Genomic DNA, 19591 nt, shown 5'->3' with positions numbered 1-19591 from the left:
CACCGTCTATTCAACTCGAAATAGCTGAGGGAAGGGGAAGGGAGGGAACTTAATTTATTCTGATTGAAAATTGTCACTGAAGGCCTTTGTGCTCACTTACGTAAGAGTTTGCTTAACTCTTGGCTAGACTTGTCTTTGCCCTGTCTAGGGTTACAGAATTGGGTTTCTCACCTGACCTGAACTGTGTTCAGGAGGATCATGCCAAGTTATTTTCCATAAGTATTTATTCAGCATTTAGAGTTTCTAGGTGTCTCTTCATTGAAGGACCAAACTAAGGCATTGATGCTAAGCTGCATTTTATCACTAGGGTGTATAAAGCTTTTAGGCAGAAAGGAAGGAAGGAGTAGGAAGAAGAGTGAAAAGAGAGAGTGTGGGAGAGAGAAAGGGAGGGAGGGAGCAAGTAAGGAAAGGACAGATTATCCTGTTCACCATTTAAACATTCAGTATAGAAAAAAAATAGGATTTTAAAAAAGAAAACAGGATTCAGGGTAAATTTTTGAAATCAACTCATGTTTATGTTGCATAAAGTATAACATAACTTCAGTTCTATATGTGATGAAAGAATAAGCTGAGAAAAGGAAGGGATCCTATATACCAACAATATTCCTGTATAATATTTTTTTCTCACTGCTATCATTGCTTTTCTTCACAAATCACTAATATCTACTGTGAAAGAAATTCAAAGCATCCAGAAAAGAGACATGCAGACTATCACAGACAATAAGAAACAAAAAGGAGTTTATTTGAACCATTGTCTTTTCCTCCAAATGTATGCCCTAAGTCATTCATTATACTATGCATTACTGACTTCATGGTATTATTGCTTATAAAATATTTATGTTTTATGTATAATTATACATCTTCAGAAGCAATTTAGAACTACATGATTTGAAATGAATCTAAAACTCAGCACTTGTATATGTAGGTGAAATAAAACAAAGCTATATCCTTCCCCACCTTCTTACCCTTTTTTTTTTTTCTTTTGTCAGACCGAGCCTGGCTGATAGAACCAAGGAAGGTCCAGAAACTTCAGGAAAAAATTTATTTTGCACTTCAACATGTGATTCAGAAGAATCATCTGGATGATGAGACCTTGGCAAAGGTAAGTCCCTCAGATCACAAACCCACTGTCACCAAAACAGAGTGCAGGGTTCTTACAAAGCAAGGGAACTTTCTCAGCAGCAAACATTTCTGAAAGTTACCAAAAGCTGCTTAACTTTAGAGGTGTACATTTTTAAAAGGAGAACAGTAAATTATGGTAGATGGAGAGGAGGATGGCTTTCTTAGAGGAGGAGGATACTGGCAGGTCTGAACCCAGAGTGCAGGAAGACAAAGCAAAGGAACTGTGGGTGTTTCCTCAAAGGAAGACAAGCTTGATGCAAGGAAATAAGTGTTTGAAATTCATATGTAATGAAAGAAAAGACTTTGTGCCAGGTCCTGAGTCAGATCTGGGCACAATTAAGAGTAATTGGATTTTTATTGAAAATTAGGAATCGGTGTCAAACAATGAGACTTGTTGAACAGGGTGGTGGGGGCGACTGCTTTGTGAAATAGTGAGCTCCTTGTCACTGGTCACATTCTAGTAGAGACGGCCTGGTCGCCTCTCAGGCATATTGTAAATAACAGTTTTCTGCCCAAAGTGGAAGATTAGTCTGATGACTTGTAAATTTCCCTTCAACTCTAATCTCTTCATGCAAGACTTGCCCTGGGGTTCTTTCAAAATGGTGAAGCATCCCAGGAGCAAAATACATGCAACATGACATCAATTTCTTGATTTAGCTTAATTAAGAATGATGATCTTTAAGAAGAGTAGTGAGAAAAGTTGTTTACCAAAGAAACATATTCATAAAAGGAAGAAGTAATCTTCAATGATTGATAGCTAGCATTATTTTAAATCTTAAAGTATCTTTAATTTCTTAAGAACTAAAAAAATTTAGAGGGATATTATTTTCAATTTTGAAGTATCTCTGATTTCTTAAGAACTGGATTTTTTTTAAGAGAGTAAGAAACTGGAAAATTGAGCTTATTCTTGGTTAAAGATAATAGGAATCCTACTCTTTATATTTTTATCATTAAATTCTCCCACTCTGCCCTTGAAATTCTTTATTTAAAAAAGGGGGGAGGGTAAAGACTCTATTTGGAGACATCATCAGATTTTACTTTGCACATACAGAGAACTGCTATAAAAAACCTCCAAGAGTTAAATGTGCTACTTCATTATGGTAACATTTTGTTAAAATTAATGCATCACTAGGAAGAACGTTTCCACACTCACTGTGCAGTGATAACTCTCTTTGATGTAACTTTTCACTTATTATGTGATCAAGGACAAGCCACCTGCTTTCTGCACCTCAGTTTTCTCCCAGTCAGGAGAAAAAATTAACTTGCTTTCAGATTCACTGGGCAGAAAAAAATGGTAACAGGATCATAAGCGCATGTCTCTGTCATTGCTTGATAACATATATGCATGAACACACCTGGTTAATTAATGTGGAGATGTGTTTCTTGCATTTGAGATCTCCTGAAGACTTTGGTCTCCATGTTTACCATTCTAAAGTAAAGTTCTTGAAAAGGAAAATTGAGTTAGATGAAAGCTCTTGCTCTTTTACTTGGTGAGATTGTCAGTTTGCCTGAAAACCCTGGTCTCTTAATCTACAGAAGGAGGATTACACTTTTTTGCTCCTATAAAGATGTGTTGTGGGGTTGTGGTTATTCTCCCCTTGGAGGGTAAAAGGTTCATGTGGACACCTTGTTATACACCCTGGTGGCCTGTGGGGATTTGAAGTATTTGAGGTTTTAGAAAAAAGACAGAGAAATTGAAAAGTAAAAGACATTTGATGGCAAGAAAAAAACTACAGCAATGACTATAGGTTAGCTCAATTCTCCTTTTGCCATCTTTAGGAAAAAAACACACAATTTTATCCTTTATTTATAAAGAGATAATGTTATAAAGTTGGGAGCCAGAGAAAACATTAGAAGAAGTTTTTTTGTTTTGTTTTGTTTTGTTTTTATAAAATTCCCTGGAACCAGTTCACAAAGAACTGCTTCCACAAGCCATATGCAGATATTGGGTTTTGTATGGACCCCTCTTTGTAGCAGTCATAATTTTAATAGGATGCTATTTGAATTAAAGTGGAAGGACTATAAAATGAAATGAGAACTGGACTCTCTTTTATACCAGTTCTGAATGGTGTGGACTCAGATATGAGATTCCATTTGTGTGAGCCTCAGATTTATCATCAAGGCTGGTGCCATTTGTGAATCTCTCCAGTTCCTGACTGTTTTAACATTCTGAAGACAAATACACTCTCAGTATACAAAATATCGTATCAGCTTTCTGACATTGTGACAAAATACCTGATATAAACAACTCATGAGGAGGAAAGGTTTGTTTTGGTTCACAGTTTGAGAGGTTTCAGGGCACAGTTGATTCGCTTCATTGTTTTGGGGTCTGTGGCAGGGCAGACATGGTAACAAGGAATATGTGGTGAAGCCAAGTTGCTCACTTTATGGCAACCTGAAAGCAGAGAGACAGGACGGGATTGGAGTCCCAATATCTGCTTCATGGGCACACCCCAAGTGACCTAACTTCCTCCCACTAGGCCCCACTTCTTAAAGGTTCTACCTCCCAATAGTGCCATAGACTTGCAAACAAGCCTTTAGAATCTGGGCCTTCAAGATGCATTTAAGATCTCAACCATCACAGATGCCCTTTCATTGAACTCCCCCAAAGGAAAAGTTTTGTTCAAACCTAAGAGGAACTCTTCCACCCACCTTTCAAGAGAGCTTCTTCTCTCTTCAAGTCATGGACCTCCTCTACCTCCATAATATCCCTTAGACAGTGATGACCCTTCTTAATATTTGTTATTCATAGAACCCCTGGGGAATCTGGTGAACACTATAAAACCCCTATCTAGAAAAAGGCACACATACACAAAATGTTGTATTCAAGTCTGGAGGTTCGAGTTGAATGCCCAGTAGATGGGGAGGGGTTAGCATTTAGATCTCCTTTCTGTGTATGGTATAAAAGGCTATTTATACCACTGACCAGTTTGACCATGAATAGGTGCAATAGACATCAGGATAAGATACTGGGGAAATACAGTCAATAAACATCATTCTGAAAGAAAAATGACTCCAACACACTTTCTATACACCCACTTCCTGAAATTAAAGTTCAGTGTTTTGTGCCTTTGGCCAAATTTAAACTTTGAAAATGCAGGGATCCTGTACCCATAAACTAAGAAGCTTGAGTTCTCATATATTAATTAGCTTTTTTGTTGTTGTTTTTTGTTGGGTGAATTGGGGACTAGAGAAAATATCATATTAAAGAATTTAGTTTCCTCTCTCAGCATAATAATGATATGTAGCATATTTATATTAAACTGTCAGAGTCACTTACTAGCCAAGTGATCCAGGACTCTGATTTAAACTCTCCATTTCCTCATTAATACCATATGACTAAAGATAGCACCAATGTCAAAAGGTTATTTTGAGGACTAAATGAGATTAAATATAAGTAATCTGCCTAATCCATAATAGGTAACATGTGAACACTGTTGATGTTATTGTATTAGTTGTTGGAGTTGACAGAGGAAATCTCATTTCATCTGGAAAATGTTTATCCAAGAGATGGAATATGTTGGCTAATCACTGAAGGATGAAAACTTTTCGAAAGATGGAAGTTGGGAGGTTGGGGAAGTAAAGAATGGCATTCCACGTGATGGGGGCGATGGTATGGAGGTAGAAAAGTATAAGGTATGTTCAGACTATAAATAATAGTTAGATTTGGCTGGATCCCGGATTTGAGAAGCCAGGAAATGAGATAACACTGGTCACTCTCACTAAAGCTCATGAAAAAAAATAAATATACATATATATTTTTAAGCCCCATATGACTAGAGGAGGCAGCCCATCTGTTCTCTGGGCTTCATTTTTCTTGTCTGGGAAATGAGTAGGTTGGACTGCCTGGTCTTTAAGGTCCCTTCAGTATAACATCTTTCATGCCCAGAAGAGAAAAACAAAGGTTCCTTCTCACAGCTTTTGCCCTCCAGTTCAGGGTACTGTGTGATTATTTAAGGACTCTTTAGATGTTTTGCCATTATTAAAAAAAAAAAAAAAGTGAAGAAAAAGACGGATTTTGCCATGTCTTGCTGATTCCAATTAGTACTCTGTGCACCCCGATCATTTAGTTTGAGATGGTCTTCTAGCCCCAAAGCTGCATAGTGTAAAATGTTTATAAAACCAAAGGCCAGCATCTCTGTCAGGATTCCAGGAGGGGCTCCGTCTCCTTGGGTATTTAGTGCTGCCATGACTCATTTTGATGGAGTTTCTTCCTAGGTGAGGACCTGTGGTAATTCAGAACCTGGTACTCTTGCTTCTCTCAGTTGAGAATGTCAGGGTCCCTGCTGAGGCAGAGAAAAGGGTAGAAAATCACTGGGAACATATGAACTGTAAAGACCATTGGTGTTTCAGTTCTCTGGCAACTTCATTACCAGTCACTAAACCTGCCCCTCTTGTTGCCCTGACTGAAGTTGCTGAGACAGGAACTGGAGGAGGAGCCCGGTCCTCAAGCCAGGCTATGGCAAAGCACTGGCTGTTTTAACATTCTGAGGACAAATACACTCTTGGTGTACAGAATACTGTGTCAGCTTTCTGCCACTGTGACAAAATACCTGATGTAAACAACTCATGAGGAGAAAAGGTTTGTTTTAGTTTAAGGGCAAAGCTTGGATCTGTACATCTTGCGTACATCTTGCCCTCAGGTACATGTTTCCAACTCTTTTCGAAATGTGGTCTTTGGGTCAGGCCCATAACTGGAGGCAGGTGTGATGTATACTTCTCAATTAAGCCCTTCTTTTTGTGCCTCCTGGATAACTAGAGTCATGAAATATTGTTAGGTAGTGTATGTATTTTTCCCAGCATTCCGGAAAAGATATAGAACACTCTTGTGTTGTGTTCTTGACCAAAGTTATATTGAGAAGTGTAAAGTAGCAAACTAAGGAGAAGTTTCTGGAGAAGTACCTCAGACTTCAAAGCCCACTCAGTCCTCCATGTGCACACCAAGAGGGAATTCTGCTTTTCATTTTGCCACAGATGTAACACGTGAGTGAATCCATGCCTTCCCTTCACATCTCCAAATCTGTCTAAATCCTTGTGCCTTTCCACATTATATAGATGCCAGCTTTCCAGGAATCCTGGGACACACCATACTTCCCCATACTTCTAGTGGCTTTACACCCACAGTTGTATCCTGATAATCCTTTCTAATTCTTCCAGCATGTGGTAGTATCTGTAGTAATTTTGCTGAAGATCAGAATCTCATTCCTATCTTTCTTCCTATTCCTGGCTGGCCAGAGAGTTCTTGTCTGTCCACCCTCTCTTTTCTGGTTAGTCTTCTTAAGCTCTTGCTGTACATGAGCATGTGTCAGCCATGTCCCTTTATGCAATCATTTCCCCAGTACAGGAAAGAAGAGAAAAGGGTGGGAAGAGAGGGGCACTGAGAGAGAGGAATGGAGAAAAAGAAAATGCAGTGGAGATTTAAGGTTAGTTGTGGCCAAGAAGAACTGGATCAAGTGGTGACAAATCTCCTCCTTTGAGGTTTAACTCCATCTCAGATATTTTGCTTGGTTCATGACCACTGCCAAGTGGGCTACCGTGGAGACAGCTGCTTCCTTTCAGCACAGCCCCAGAGAAAACACTAGAATTTTTTCCTGATTCCCCACAACATCACTGCAAAGTCCCACTTTTCAAATAGACAATAATACATATGGACTGTGGCATAAGGGGGATCAACCTGAATCCAAGTAGTCAGGCTAAATGGTCCAACTTTACCCAACACAGCATACATGCACTGCTTTCCAGGAGGCCTTGAGAGGTGAGGGAGGGGCCTCCCTTTGTTTTTTGGTCTTTTGACCTATTTAGGCATGAACGCCTTAAACACCTACATTGCAAGATACACAAGATCGCCTTCCTTGGCCTCTAGGCCTACGTTTACACCGATCTTAAAGACCTACAATGTAAAATGTCTCATTTGTACTTTCTCTGTTTATATGTTGAAGTAACACTTTGGTATTTTAAGTTAAATCAAATTAATATCACCTGTTTCTTTTTACTTTTTCTAGTGTGGCTGTTAGCTATTTATAGATTACTTCTAAAGCCTGCATTATATTTCTATTCAGCATCACTAATCTGGACTCTCTGAAGTTCAGACAAGAGGGAAGTTTACCCCTCCTGCCTACTTCACACATAGCCTCTTGAGGCCATCATTCTGTCTGAGCAAAAATCTCTTATCTAGGTAAGGGTCCAGAGCACTGCCTTCACCTTCCAGGTGAGGCACTCTCTAGAGAAGACAGCCTCAATTAGCCACAGCTTTCAAACTGCAAAAGAAAGACTCACGTGGAAATAGGTAAAGTAGGAAAGGTTTCTAAGTTTCATCCATTTTAATTACTCAACAAATATTTATTGCAGTTCAAATATGCAAAATATATAAACGTATAGGAGCTATAAATTTACGTGACCCAGAGAGAAAATACAAAGTATCTCCATGACTAAAATGAAAAGCAATGCATGAATGAAATCATATAACTCATAAAAACAGTGGTAATAATGCATTTACCATGGATCATGCACTAACTATACTGATGGATTCTGAATGTACTGATATTTAACTTTCAAAACTCCAGTTTTTTTATCTCATTTTAAAATAGAGAAAGTTAAAAATTCAAGCAACCATGTATCTTGCCCAAAGTTAACTAGCTTGAAAAGGTAAGACCAGAATTTGAACCCAATTAGGCCAATTTCTGTACCTGAACAGTTAATTCGTGGGGAGCTGCTCCTAAATGTTTGAGAGGCTCAGAAAGAGTCACTTCTGCTCAGGTATCTGGAAACTTCCAACTTCCCCCCAAACTTATAGTAAATCAAGCTGGTAAGGTACCTGCCAACAGGTTCACTAACTCCTTAATTCCTGTCCTGGCCTAAAGATAACAAAACTGTTTCATCAACATGAAAAGGAAGCTTGTCTTTCAGTGAATGATAATACCAAGTTATTGACTCAAAGCCTAAAAGATGGAAGGCTTCAACAACCCCATGTATATGTGAATATTTGAAATTTTACTTGAAATGACTCACCTTGCCACTCTCATATTAGTAGTTCTCTTATGATACGAATAAGAAGAAAAAATCACGTTGCTCAGAGACTCTATGGAACAAACACTGAGAGATCATGAAAACTGAAAAAGGTCATTTGCACTGATTTTCAATACTTTCTCCATGAGATCAAAACAGACCACACTGTGATTAATAATGGAATGTTTATGCCTAAATCCAGCACCTTGCTTAATCTTCCTGAAAGGCCCTGGATGTTATATTAGAATTTTCAGTAGGTGGGACTAAAGATTCTGGTTTAATTTCATCTCGAAATTAGTGCAGTCTAATCAGAACTTGAGGAGCCACTTCCCAGATGATGTGACTTGTGGTCTCAACCTCTTCATTCTGTTTGCCAGGAATGTGTTTTATGTGTTAAAAAAGTCTATAGGGCTGGGATTGTGGCTCAGCAGTACAGCGTTCACCTAGCACATGCAAGGCCCTGGGTTCGATCCTCAGCACCACATAATAATAAAATAAAGATATTATGTCCATCTACAACTAAAAAATAAAACATTTTTTTAAAAAGTCTATAGTTCATTTAGAATAAAACACATATACTGAAAAGTACTAATATCATTACTGCATATCTCAGTGAATTGTTACAAAGTTAACCTACCTAGTAACCACTTCTCAGGCACTCCAGAACGCCCCCCCTCAGGCTTCTACTATATAGTAAATACCCATTTAAAAAAATCACAAGAATAGGCAAAATTATAGAAAATAACTCAACAGAGCCCCCACATTTTTAAATTTCAAATCTATACTCAAGAAACCCAGCTCTCCCTGGGACAGTTTTCTACTTGAACCTACATTCATTGTGAATATGTACTATATGCCAGGTACAAGGAGAAAATGGTGAAGGATTCATGGCAGTTTCCTTAAAGAACACCAGTGAGGGGCTTGATTATTTCAGTCTATTTTAGCAGTTGACAGTTTGCTAGCATACACTATATGCCCAACACCCTAAAATTCCAAGGGTTGTCCATCAGATTAAAGGTCTGTAAATGAGAAGAGAGGTTTGGGTATTATTCCGCACTCATCAAGTTGCAAGTGAATACATTCATTGGGATTCTTTGGTTACAAGTAACAGGAACCAATTCCAGCTAGCTTAAGCAAAATAATAAAATAACAAATAATGAAGAATTTATCACAAAACCTAAAATCAAGCTTTCGACATCCCCCCCCCCCCATTCAAGAAGGTACTAAATAAAATAAGGAATTGAGAAGCCTTAGGAACTCTGCATCTCATACATATTTTCCTACTTTAAATATCTACTTCAGTGTTCCTCCTTTCTGAACACCAGTTTTCTCTGGTCCACATGGTGAAATACAGCCAGCCCTTGGCTCCTTAGGTTACTTGCAGTCTCTGCTACATTTAGAAAGTACCTTACAGGCTCTGTCTGATTCCCAGTTCCAGCCCCGGTTAAGTTGAAGTGTCCACTTCCACTTTAGCCAACAATGTCCAGGGTAGAAAGAACATGCCCCATAACACGGATGCCAAGATTGGTGTAGGGGTGGTGGGCAGAGGGCTAATGACCTGGAAATGTATCTCAAGTTCAATATCATAATTCGAATCCTAGTGTCTAGGTTTGGTCAAACAAAAATCACAAAGAGCAATGTGAATGGCCAGGCGACATGGATGTATTCAGCCTCACTTCATGTACCCTGTTTTTATCGGGGCTTCCGAAGTTTCTTCCACTTTGATCAAACCATTGCTAGCTTCCTGGCTTCCTGGTGGCCTGGAAACCCACATGAACAAGATTACTAGTTTTACCCTCTGCATGTCCCATTTTTCCAACGTCAAATGTGCCAGTTATAAAATTGTGAGTTTTCTCATGAAACCACACTGTGGAGAGAAGCATAGGATTATTATCTCTTCTCAAACAGCCGCTTTTTCTTCTTGTAGACCCCTGTAGGTATAAGCTGAAGCTTCCTTCTTATAAGAAATGCTTGTCATAAGAAAGAGATGAGTGTGAAAATGGCTTTTTATAGACCCTCTGTCTACTTCTGCTATGGGGATTATTTAAACATGAAGGAATTTCATGATGATTTGAAATTGACTACCCCCTCCATCTCCAAGTGCTTCTGGATCACCTCCCCAGCTGTTTAAAAAGTTGTTGAGCCATTAACTGCTGCTGAGGCTGCTCTGAGCTCCCTTTGAAATGGGGGTCCCCCAGCTGCAGTACATAATATTAATGAGCAATAAGTGACTGCCTGCTGTCTTCCCCACCAGGCCCTTCTGGGCTCTGACAAGTGCTGCCACTGCCTTCGCATGGCCTCCTGGCCCTTCATGCTGCTGTGGTGGATGTCACTATCAGCACTTCTGTACCTGCAGCTGATTGGATGTCTCTCAACCAGCCTCTTCTGGTACTGCAGAGGTTGAGGAAGTTTTGCTTTTTCAGCGCACCTTGCTGAAATTGTCCAGGTGCTCTTTGACCATTCGACCCATTCTACAGATGAACAAAAGGGACGGGATCCAAAACCCATAAAAAATGGCAGAACCAGGCTCTTCCGAGACAGCAGCTCCCCCTGCCCCAAGGAAACTCAGTATTTAAATTCCACATGGAAACATCAGATATGTGCTTGGAAATTATCTCATCATTGTTTCAAGACACCAACTTTTAGCATAAAGGGGCAAGAGTCCAATATTCACTTTCCAAAGTGAAACACACTGTTACATATTTCCAGTCAAAAGAGCAATCGCTGAAGAATCTCAGTCATCCTCTTTTGCATTTAATTTCTCATACCTTCCCTTCATTAAAGGAGAAGAAAAATGCTTGAAGAACTATAGTACATAGGATTCTTCTTTATAAATCACAGTTAATAAAATGAGCAACTTGTTTTATTGCTATAAGAAAATGGAAAATCAATATGATTTTGCTTTTTTCATTTTTATAGAAGTAAGTAGCTGATTTCCCCATGCACTAACACATAATAGACAAAGACTCGATTTTTAGAGGTTGGTTAGGGCTAAGTTGGTTTCCTGCCCCTCTGAGTTATTTGACTGAATTAGATGGCCTTGGCGATTTCTCTCCTTGAAAGAAGGATTCTGTAGGAATGGAAGCATAGCAGTTGCTTGTGTGTGACACCACTATGTGCCAGGCACCACTGGAAAACTTATGTGTTGGTTCATTAAATCCTTCAATATCCCTCTGAGGGAGGTAATGTTACAATCAGAATTTGACCAATAAGATAATTGAGAGGTTAAGTGACTCACCCAAAGTCATATAACTGTAAATGGCAGAGCTAGTATCCGAATCCAGTCTGACTTGAAAACCCATGTTCTTTATCCTAGACTACTTCTCTTTGTGTGTCACAGGGAAAACTCTAGAAGTTCATTACTTGTCCCAGGGCATATAATAGAACTTGGAGAATGCAATCTTCCCTCTCTCCTTTTTTTGGGGGGTAGGGTTGGTGCTGAGGATTGAACCGAGGGCCTTACACATGCTAGACAAGTGTTCTACCACTGAATTACATCACCAACCCTCAACTTTCTCTTTCTAGATTATAATAATGTCATCATCTGCCTTCTGAAAAAGAGATTGACACTCAACTACCAGGACTATTTAAAATACAATACAGAGTTTACTTTCCAGTTTTGAAAGCCAGTTGTAGATTTATAAGATACAAGCAACTAAAGCAGTGTTGCTCAAAGTCTGTTCCATAGACATGAGTTTTGTGGAGAATATTTGTGTCAAACGTGAATCTGAGTGCTACCCAGACTTACTGATACCGAATCCCCAAGGAGTAGATCCCAGCAATCTGCCTTTTTAGGAAGCACCCCGGTGATTCTTAGGCACACTAAAGATTGACAGTCATTATAGAGTTGCATCTGAAAGTTTCAGGAGCTCTGCACATCAATTCAATAGTAGACGACTATAGAAAGCTTTCAAAGCCTCTCTGCATTCAATAGCTATTTCAGGGAGAATTGTAATGTGCAGGAAGTGTTCCTAAATTGTTGCAGTTTCCTTCTGGGTGAGCCAGCTGGTTAAGAGAGCTTGAATGATTTCCCAAGGGACTCAGTTAAGTGGACACCCTCACACTCTAGAAAATAAAGTTTTCCACCATGGTCTCAATGTGAGATTGCAGAATGGGCTTCTGATTATCTTTATTTTTACTTAAAACTCTTTCAAAGACTACAACATAGACCATGAGGGCTTCCATAATGTGGCCATGTGCATCTCTCCATCTTTATCCCCAAACATGCTTACCTCCTGCTGCAACGACCCTGAGCTGCCCTCACTTCTTCCAAGGCACTAAGTGCCACAGCATCTTTGCCTGTGATTTGGGGGTATATTATGTGTCTCCTCCCCATCACCTACTTAGCTCTCACTGTTCCTTCAGAGCTCAGATCCACAGTCACCTTCTCAGGGCAGCATTCCCTGGGTCTGCCACAAGAAGGGAGAGCATCCTATTATCCACCGCCATGCCGCCGTTCTTCTACAGCGCTCCACAGTTTTTCCATCTGCGTTTGACAGTGTGGTAACTTTATTCCCATCTGTCTTCACAAGTAGACTACAAACAAGAACCATAACTATTTTGTGCATTCTGGTGTGTAACTGAAGACCTGTCACATAGTAAACATGCAATTAATCGCTGTGGAGTATCATGAATGAAAAAATGTAATTCATAATGTTGGAAAGAAAGTCTGCATTCTCAATCAAAAGTTTCACATCCATTCTGTAGACAAAGATTCCACAGTTTTCATTTGTATCCCTTTTTAAAGAGAAGTGGAGATGGCTAGGTTGGAAAGTCTGAACCCCCAAACATCTTTATGGATTCTCGATCCTTTTAGTGTATCAACAGCTTTAATCCCAACGCCATTTTAAAATTGTTCATAGTATGCTTAGTCAGTCATTAGTTGTTAAAAGGAACATTAATGAAAGAGTGCAATTTTCTAATGTTGAAAAACCATAAAGTAACTATTTCCTCTTTTACTTCAAAGGCTGAAATGGATTTTTGTCATTTAATGGGACAGGAAGTGCAATGAGCTTAATTGGTGATAAGATTGGTTTTATTTAATTGTATTTTATCATCATCATTTTCAAGGGTATCTTAGTCAGCTATATAAACCATCACACTTATAGAGTGTTCTGTATAGAAGAACATACCTCATTCCTCACGGTAATATGACCATGAGGACATTTGTTTAAGCTAATTTTACACTAAAGGATAGATTTGATGTGCTCCTAACATGCAGGATGTTAAAAGCTAGAATTGCTCATCTCCTTAGACCTGCCCAGCATTTAACAAACTATAGACCTTCTAAATGGTTATAAAACATTGTCTTAGGGGTAGTTTAACTCAAAAAGTTACATCCTACACGAGACCTATACATCAAAATCTAGCAATTTCAAGTGAATATTCTCCCACTCATTTTTAAATACCTCCCTAAAGTTGCTAAATGCCAGTGACCTCCCACAATCTTTCTTGATTAGGCATAGGTTTCATTTTATTCCTTATAATAGAAAGGGATTAGAGAGGCACAGGTAAGTTTAGAGAGTTGGAGAGTCAGCAGTACAGATAATTATGGATTTTACCTCACACCATTTGTCAAACTTACCTAACATTATCACCTTCTACAGCAAAACATCTAATATTCATGTCGTACAAGTATGTAGGAGTTGAGAGATGATAACAGTATTATCTAATAATTATGTTCTGCACCTACAGCATTCTTAACACTTTTTTAAGAATTAACTTGTTCAGTCCCCCCAAGAACCTAACAAAGTAGACACCATTAGTAAGCCCATTTTACAACAGCGAAAACTGAGACAGAATTATGTCACAGCCACAGTATCATTAGGCTATTTTGGAAGCAGGATTTCCATTCAGGCATCCCGTCTGCACAGCACCCACTCCTAACTACTAAAGCAGACGATTTCCCATACATTCTTTATTTTCAAACAGTGAATCAGGAAGCTTGGCCCTGCTTTCTTTTCTTCTCTTAATTTTTCCTTAGGAGATGCGAAGAGAGGTGTAGTTTTGTTTTGTTCTAAAGAGAAGCGGAAAGTGAGCGTTCATTCTTTCTGAACATCTTTTTCCAAAGCCATTTACCTTTTTCTGGGGCTAGGAAAGACTGAGAAGACAGAGCACTAATGAGTTCTCCCTTTGTCTCCCTCCCTGTTTCTCCATTCTGCAGTTAATAGCCAAGATACCAACCATCACGGCAGTTTGCAACTTGCACGGGGAGAAGCTGCAGGTATTTAAGCAATCTCATCCTGACATAGTGAATACACTGTTTCCTCCATTATACAAGGAGCTCTTTAACCCTGACTGTGCCACCGTCTGCAAATGAAGGGGACGAGAGAACTGGCTCACAGTCGTGGAGTACACCACCATTAAGACGAAAGCAATGTGTTCATGAAGACTTAAGAAAAATGTCACTACTGCAACATTAGGAATGTCCTGCACTTCATAGAGTTATTTTTCACCGCTACAGTTTGAAGAATGTAAATATGCACCTGAGTGGGGCTCTTTTGTTTGTTTGTTTTGAAATGACCATAAATATACAAATATAGGACACCGGGTGTTATCTTTTTTTTTTTTTAATTTTATTCGGGTATGTTTTGGAGACAACTGTTTATAGAATTTTATTGTAGATATATACGAGAACAGAGCGGTACTTTACATGATTACTTTTCCTGTTGATTGTTCAAATATAATTTAAGAAAATTCCACTTAATAGGCTTATCTATTTCTATGTTTTTAGATAGTTGATGCATGTGTAAATTTGTAGCTGTCTTGGAAAGTACTGTGCATGTATGTAATAACTATATAATATGTGGAATATTATATATGACTATTACTTATACATGCACACGCACTGTGGCTTAAAATACCATACCTACTAGCAAGGGAGGTTCAGTCAGACTCTCTTATATTATTTACCTTCTGTGTTATGTGTTACTTTTATGTTAGACAATCAGGGTTTTGTTTTTTCAGCCAGAGTTTTCATCTATAGTCAACAGCAGATCGGTACCAGGTCAGAAATAAGTTTACAAAGAAATCCATGTAATGCACAGCCTCTGTATAAAAACTCTTATTTCTATCAGTGACATCAAAGCCTTGTCAAGATGGTCCATACTGAGTTGGGGGAAAGACTTTGGAGCCATTTTCCTGTTTTGAGAATTGGGCTGCAGATAATATTGAAAGGCATGGGATGCTTTTTGACCAAACAATTAGACATTTCCTGTTTTATACCAGAACATATAAAACACTGTTTTTCTTAGGGTTTGGATTTCTGGTTGTGACAAAAACTTGATTTTGGTGCTCAGTGTCTTCAACCAATACGGTCTGTGCATTATTACCACCAGCCATTTGCTCTAGAAAAATAACAGTAAAAAAAGTAAACCAGTTCCCAGTGTCCATCGCCATTTGGGGTAAACATTTTCTCTCTAATCATTTTTTGACAAAGAGGCAGAAGTAGAACATACAAGGTTAAAAAGTATTTCTTGATATTCATCCTTATGTATTTGTTAGAAAAAACAACAATAAAATGGGGGAGGCAGAGCTTTCTATGTCATTCTAGCCTGGGGCTTCTAATTTTCTTCAACTCCAAAACACTGTATTATTAAAATATAGCAAAAACTTGACAGATTAAAAAATATGTATTTATTCTATGGAAGGAATATACCCAATGCCACAACTACTTTCTCTGCAGTTTGAAATTGCATTATCCATCCATCCTAGATTATATTTTTAGGAGCCCTTAAACTTACAGAATGCAAGAGTGACATCAAAATCAGAGAATTTGGGCATTCTTGTATAAGTTCTCATCTCTCAGGTAAAATTAAGCATAAATTCCAAGACATTTGTTTTGTCCATGTCCCTGAGGCCTATGTCTTTGGTATTATCTGAGCCAAAGTAAGATTGTTAAAAATGGAAACTATGAGAGAAATTTACATTAAGACAGTGAAAATTACAATCTCCTTAAGTGTAGGCCAGACTGTGCATAAAGACCTGCCATTTTTCCCTTATCAAACACACAGCGCTCCCCCCTCCTTTCTCTCTCTCTCTCTCTCTCTCTCTCTCTCTCTCTCACACACACACACACACACACACACACACACACACACACACACACCTGCTTTGTAAATTTCAAATCATGGGGACCTTGACTGTTTTTCATTTCCTATGATCTCCTAAAGTTCATGGTCAAGTGCCATCTCCATGTTGCCTCAGAATTCCTGATTGGTGATCAAAACAGTAGTGTTAGTCTTTTCCTTTTAGAAAACGAAGGCTTTTCTTACCTCATGATTGATGAATTCCAAACCAATGGGGAAAAACAAAAAGGCTTTAAAATAATGAATCTCTTTCTCGACTAGTTATATTCAATTAATTTAACTACATTGAACCAAATTACCTTTGGTTTAAGAAGACAGCTGTAGACTGCTTATTATGCTGCTACAGGGACTCAATTCTTTTTGGTATAAATGTCACTCCTGCTAGCTCTTTGTATAAAGAATTAATTCCAAGAGTCATATTTCCTTCTAATGGAAAGATTACTTTACTGATTGCTAGGAAAGCAGGGTAATGGAAGGCACTCAATTAAACCAAGCCGTTTCCAAATGCAATGTATGTTTTATGATTGGCTTGTGATAGGCGATGCTTAATGTGTCTACTTGGTGTTTCCCTTTGAGCTTTGAACTTATGTCAAACTTTGTTTTCATTGTTCTGTTGGCCTAGTGCTTCCCATTGTTAGCTTGTAATTCCTGCTCTGTTGCAAAGGGAATCATTCGTTGCCTCCAGTTTACCTTAGAGGATTTAAATTGGCTCAATTGATGAAGTAGCTGAGAATTTTTTCCTCCCTTGTCCCATGGGTGGTGTAGGAAAAAAGATTGTTCCCCGCATTTGTCTCGGGAGATGCTGGTTTTGATTTTGTGTCATTTCCACTAGTGCAAGCATTTCATTGGGACTGCACGAACTTTTTGAAGCCAGGGACACAGGAAACAGAGCTAGCAACTGAACCAGAACAATGCAATGGAAACCAACCAGTACAAGCTCAGCCCACTTCAGTTGAGAAAAGAGATTTTCAGTTTTGGCTACAGTTGCCAAATTTCCCCTGACAGGAGAATCAAGTCATGTTTTTCATAGTAACAAAGCCTAAAAAAGCTGCCCTTTGAACATCTCTTATGACTACATGTCAAGATATTTTGAAAATTTGGTTAAGAACAACTTTCTTTACAACATACAATCCCAGCACTTTGTCCTTTCCCCCTGGGAACTAACAAACACACTCCTGACAAGGTGTGCAATGGAAGAAGGAATCCATAGTCTGTACTCCTCACTTCATGCTTCGTAAACGACAATCACTGCAGATGTTGCACTGTCTCTGCTCAGGGATGTTTCATTTAAAAAATAAAATAATAAAAAATATATATATACATCAAGAAGGAGGGGAAAACAGGAAAATGACTACAAAATTTCAATGGCACAAATTAAATATGCCAGTGAGAGAACCTCTATGACAAGGCTTTCAGACCCATGTGTAATTATTTCATGTCATAAACTGAACTGGCCTCTATTATTTGGACTTACCTAAAAATTGCAGATGAATAAGGAAAACTTACTTTTATTTTCTAAAATCTTCTAAGAGTCAAATAATCAGGTGCTCCATTTTTAGGAGTAGATATGCCCCAGAAAATCCAAGCTTCCTATGCAAATCCTAAGCAAGAAAAAGAAGGGAATCTAACTGGCATTGGATGACATTGACAAGGGAAGTAAAGCTGTGCAGATTTGAGTGCCAGTGTATCTGTGTCCATAGAAGAAAGAGCAAATTTTGAAAGGAAAATAAGAGAAGCCTGGCACAGTGGTGCATGCCTATAATCCCAGTGGCTAGGGAGGCTGAGGCAGGAGGATTACAAGTGAGGCCCTAAGCAACTTAGTGAGACACTGTTTCAAAATAAAAAATAAAAAGGGCTGAGGATGTGACTCAGTGGTTAAGCATCCCTGGGTTCAATTCCCAGTTCTAAAAATTAAAAAAAGAAGAAGAAGCAGAAGAAGAAGAAGAGAAGAAGTTCCAAATCTGCTTTCACTTCCTACATGACAACTTGCGTCATTGCAATAGCCCCTTTTCTGCGGCTCTTTTATTCTCAAAGATTAAAATCTGAGGGAAGAGATGTACTGTAAAAATGCTCTTCTGGATTTCCCTTGTCTTAACACTGTCTTCAGGGTTCTGGATAGGTACAAAGAGGAATATCATGATCTCTGGGGTAAGTAGATGTCTTTGGCAGAATCTAAGAGACCCTAAATTGTAATGAACTCTGTATGTCAACAAGACATGTGAGAGAGATATCAGTGTTATTTCCTTTGTGGCTGCCTGGTTCAACCCCTAACTTCCAACAGTCCAACTAAACTGTAGAGAACCAGGCAGATGGAGAGGCAATGCACATTCACTCTACCCTGTTACGTGTACCTGGCCTGAGTGCAAAAACAATTCTTATGTCACAGGGTCAACAGAAAACTTACAATCCCCCCCGCCGAAAAAAAAAATCAGAGGCAAATAATGTCAATGTCATTCCATGTTCTTTGTTTCTGTTTATTAAAGAAACAAAGAAAAATTCTACTGCTATTGGAAATTAGAGAAAATAATTTCTTCCTGATTCTTTTTTTTTTCTCTTTAAACAGTTGTTTCCAATGAAGTTACTACAATAGGTAGTTAACTCAGACAGGGACGTCTATAATTGAACACAAGCACCAGTCAATAGAACAGCAATAACTATGGAGCATGCATCTGGAGTGAAACTTTGCACAAAGTCCCTTTATAAAGAAGAGGGAAAAGCTGTCCATCTGTTTTAGATGAAGTGCTATCTGATGTTATGTTGGCAACTGCTAGTACAAACAGCAAATAGAAGTGAAGGCCTGATAAGGGAAACCAGGGGGAGCTTTCAGAAAAGACTTGAAATCTCTTAGCGGGTAAGAGGGTGCAAGTCTCAGGCCCATGTCCATTTAAAGCAGAGGTTATAAATTCAAAAGCCTAAAAGGACCAGGGAGTGGATGCAAGTGAGAGAAGCAGTCCAGCAGCAAGCTGGCAAGGAAATAACCCACCTAACAGAGGACATCCACTGTGAGGCTGAAGCTCAGCATTGCTAGAGCTAGTCCTGTAAAATGTCTTGAGTTGTAAATAATGGCAGTTGATGCAGAGTGTAGACCAAACAAACATACCTGGGAACAGAAGAGTCCCCTGAGACTGCCAGCTGCAACCTCTGGTTTAAATCAAAATCACAGTCTAGCAGCCTATTCGTCTGTAGAAAATGTGGCCAGATTCATCCAAGGATGACATTAGAATAATACTAGTGTGGAAGGGAAAGAAGGAGAGATCTTGCCTTTCTGGCTTTCAGTTAAGTTTCCATATGGAAATATCACTACTCAAGGATATAGTTAGAGGTTAGCTGAACAAAATGTTGGTATAAAAATGAAGACAATTCAACTTACCAATGGC

The 19591-nt window shown here is 38.8% G+C and overlaps 1 protein-coding gene and 1 non-coding gene across 2 annotated transcripts in view; one reads left to right on the top strand and one right to left on the bottom strand.

The window, feature by feature from the left end:
- Rorb (RAR related orphan receptor B) overlaps nucleotides 1-16247 on the top strand; it is a 176855-nt gene extending 160608 nt beyond the window's left edge. Inside the window, exons 9-10 of the mRNA XM_058584003.1 lie at nucleotides 990-1102; nucleotides 14291-16247. Coding sequence (XP_058439986.1) covers nucleotides 990-1102; nucleotides 14291-14446 — 269 coding nt within the window. The 3' untranslated portion in view covers nucleotides 14447-16247. The remainder of the gene's footprint in view (nucleotides 1-989; nucleotides 1103-14290) is intronic.
- LOC124103031 (small nucleolar RNA SNORD121A) lies at nucleotides 10682-10761 on the bottom strand. The gene has a single exon (XR_006855058.1). It is a non-coding gene; the product is annotated as a small nucleolar RNA SNORD121A (small nucleolar RNA).
- Nucleotides 16248-19591: the final 3344 nt, after the last annotated feature.

Source organism: Marmota monax, unplaced genomic scaffold (assembly GCF_021218885.2).
Source record: "Marmota monax isolate L192 unplaced genomic scaffold, Marmota_monax_Labrador192_F-V1.1 WCK01_AAM20220418_F8-fsc00059, whole genome shotgun sequence".
NCBI lineage: Eukaryota > Metazoa > Chordata > Mammalia > Rodentia > Sciuridae > Marmota > Marmota monax.
Note: the sequence above shows the minus strand (reverse complement) of the source record. Positions and strands in the feature narration are given on the sequence as shown.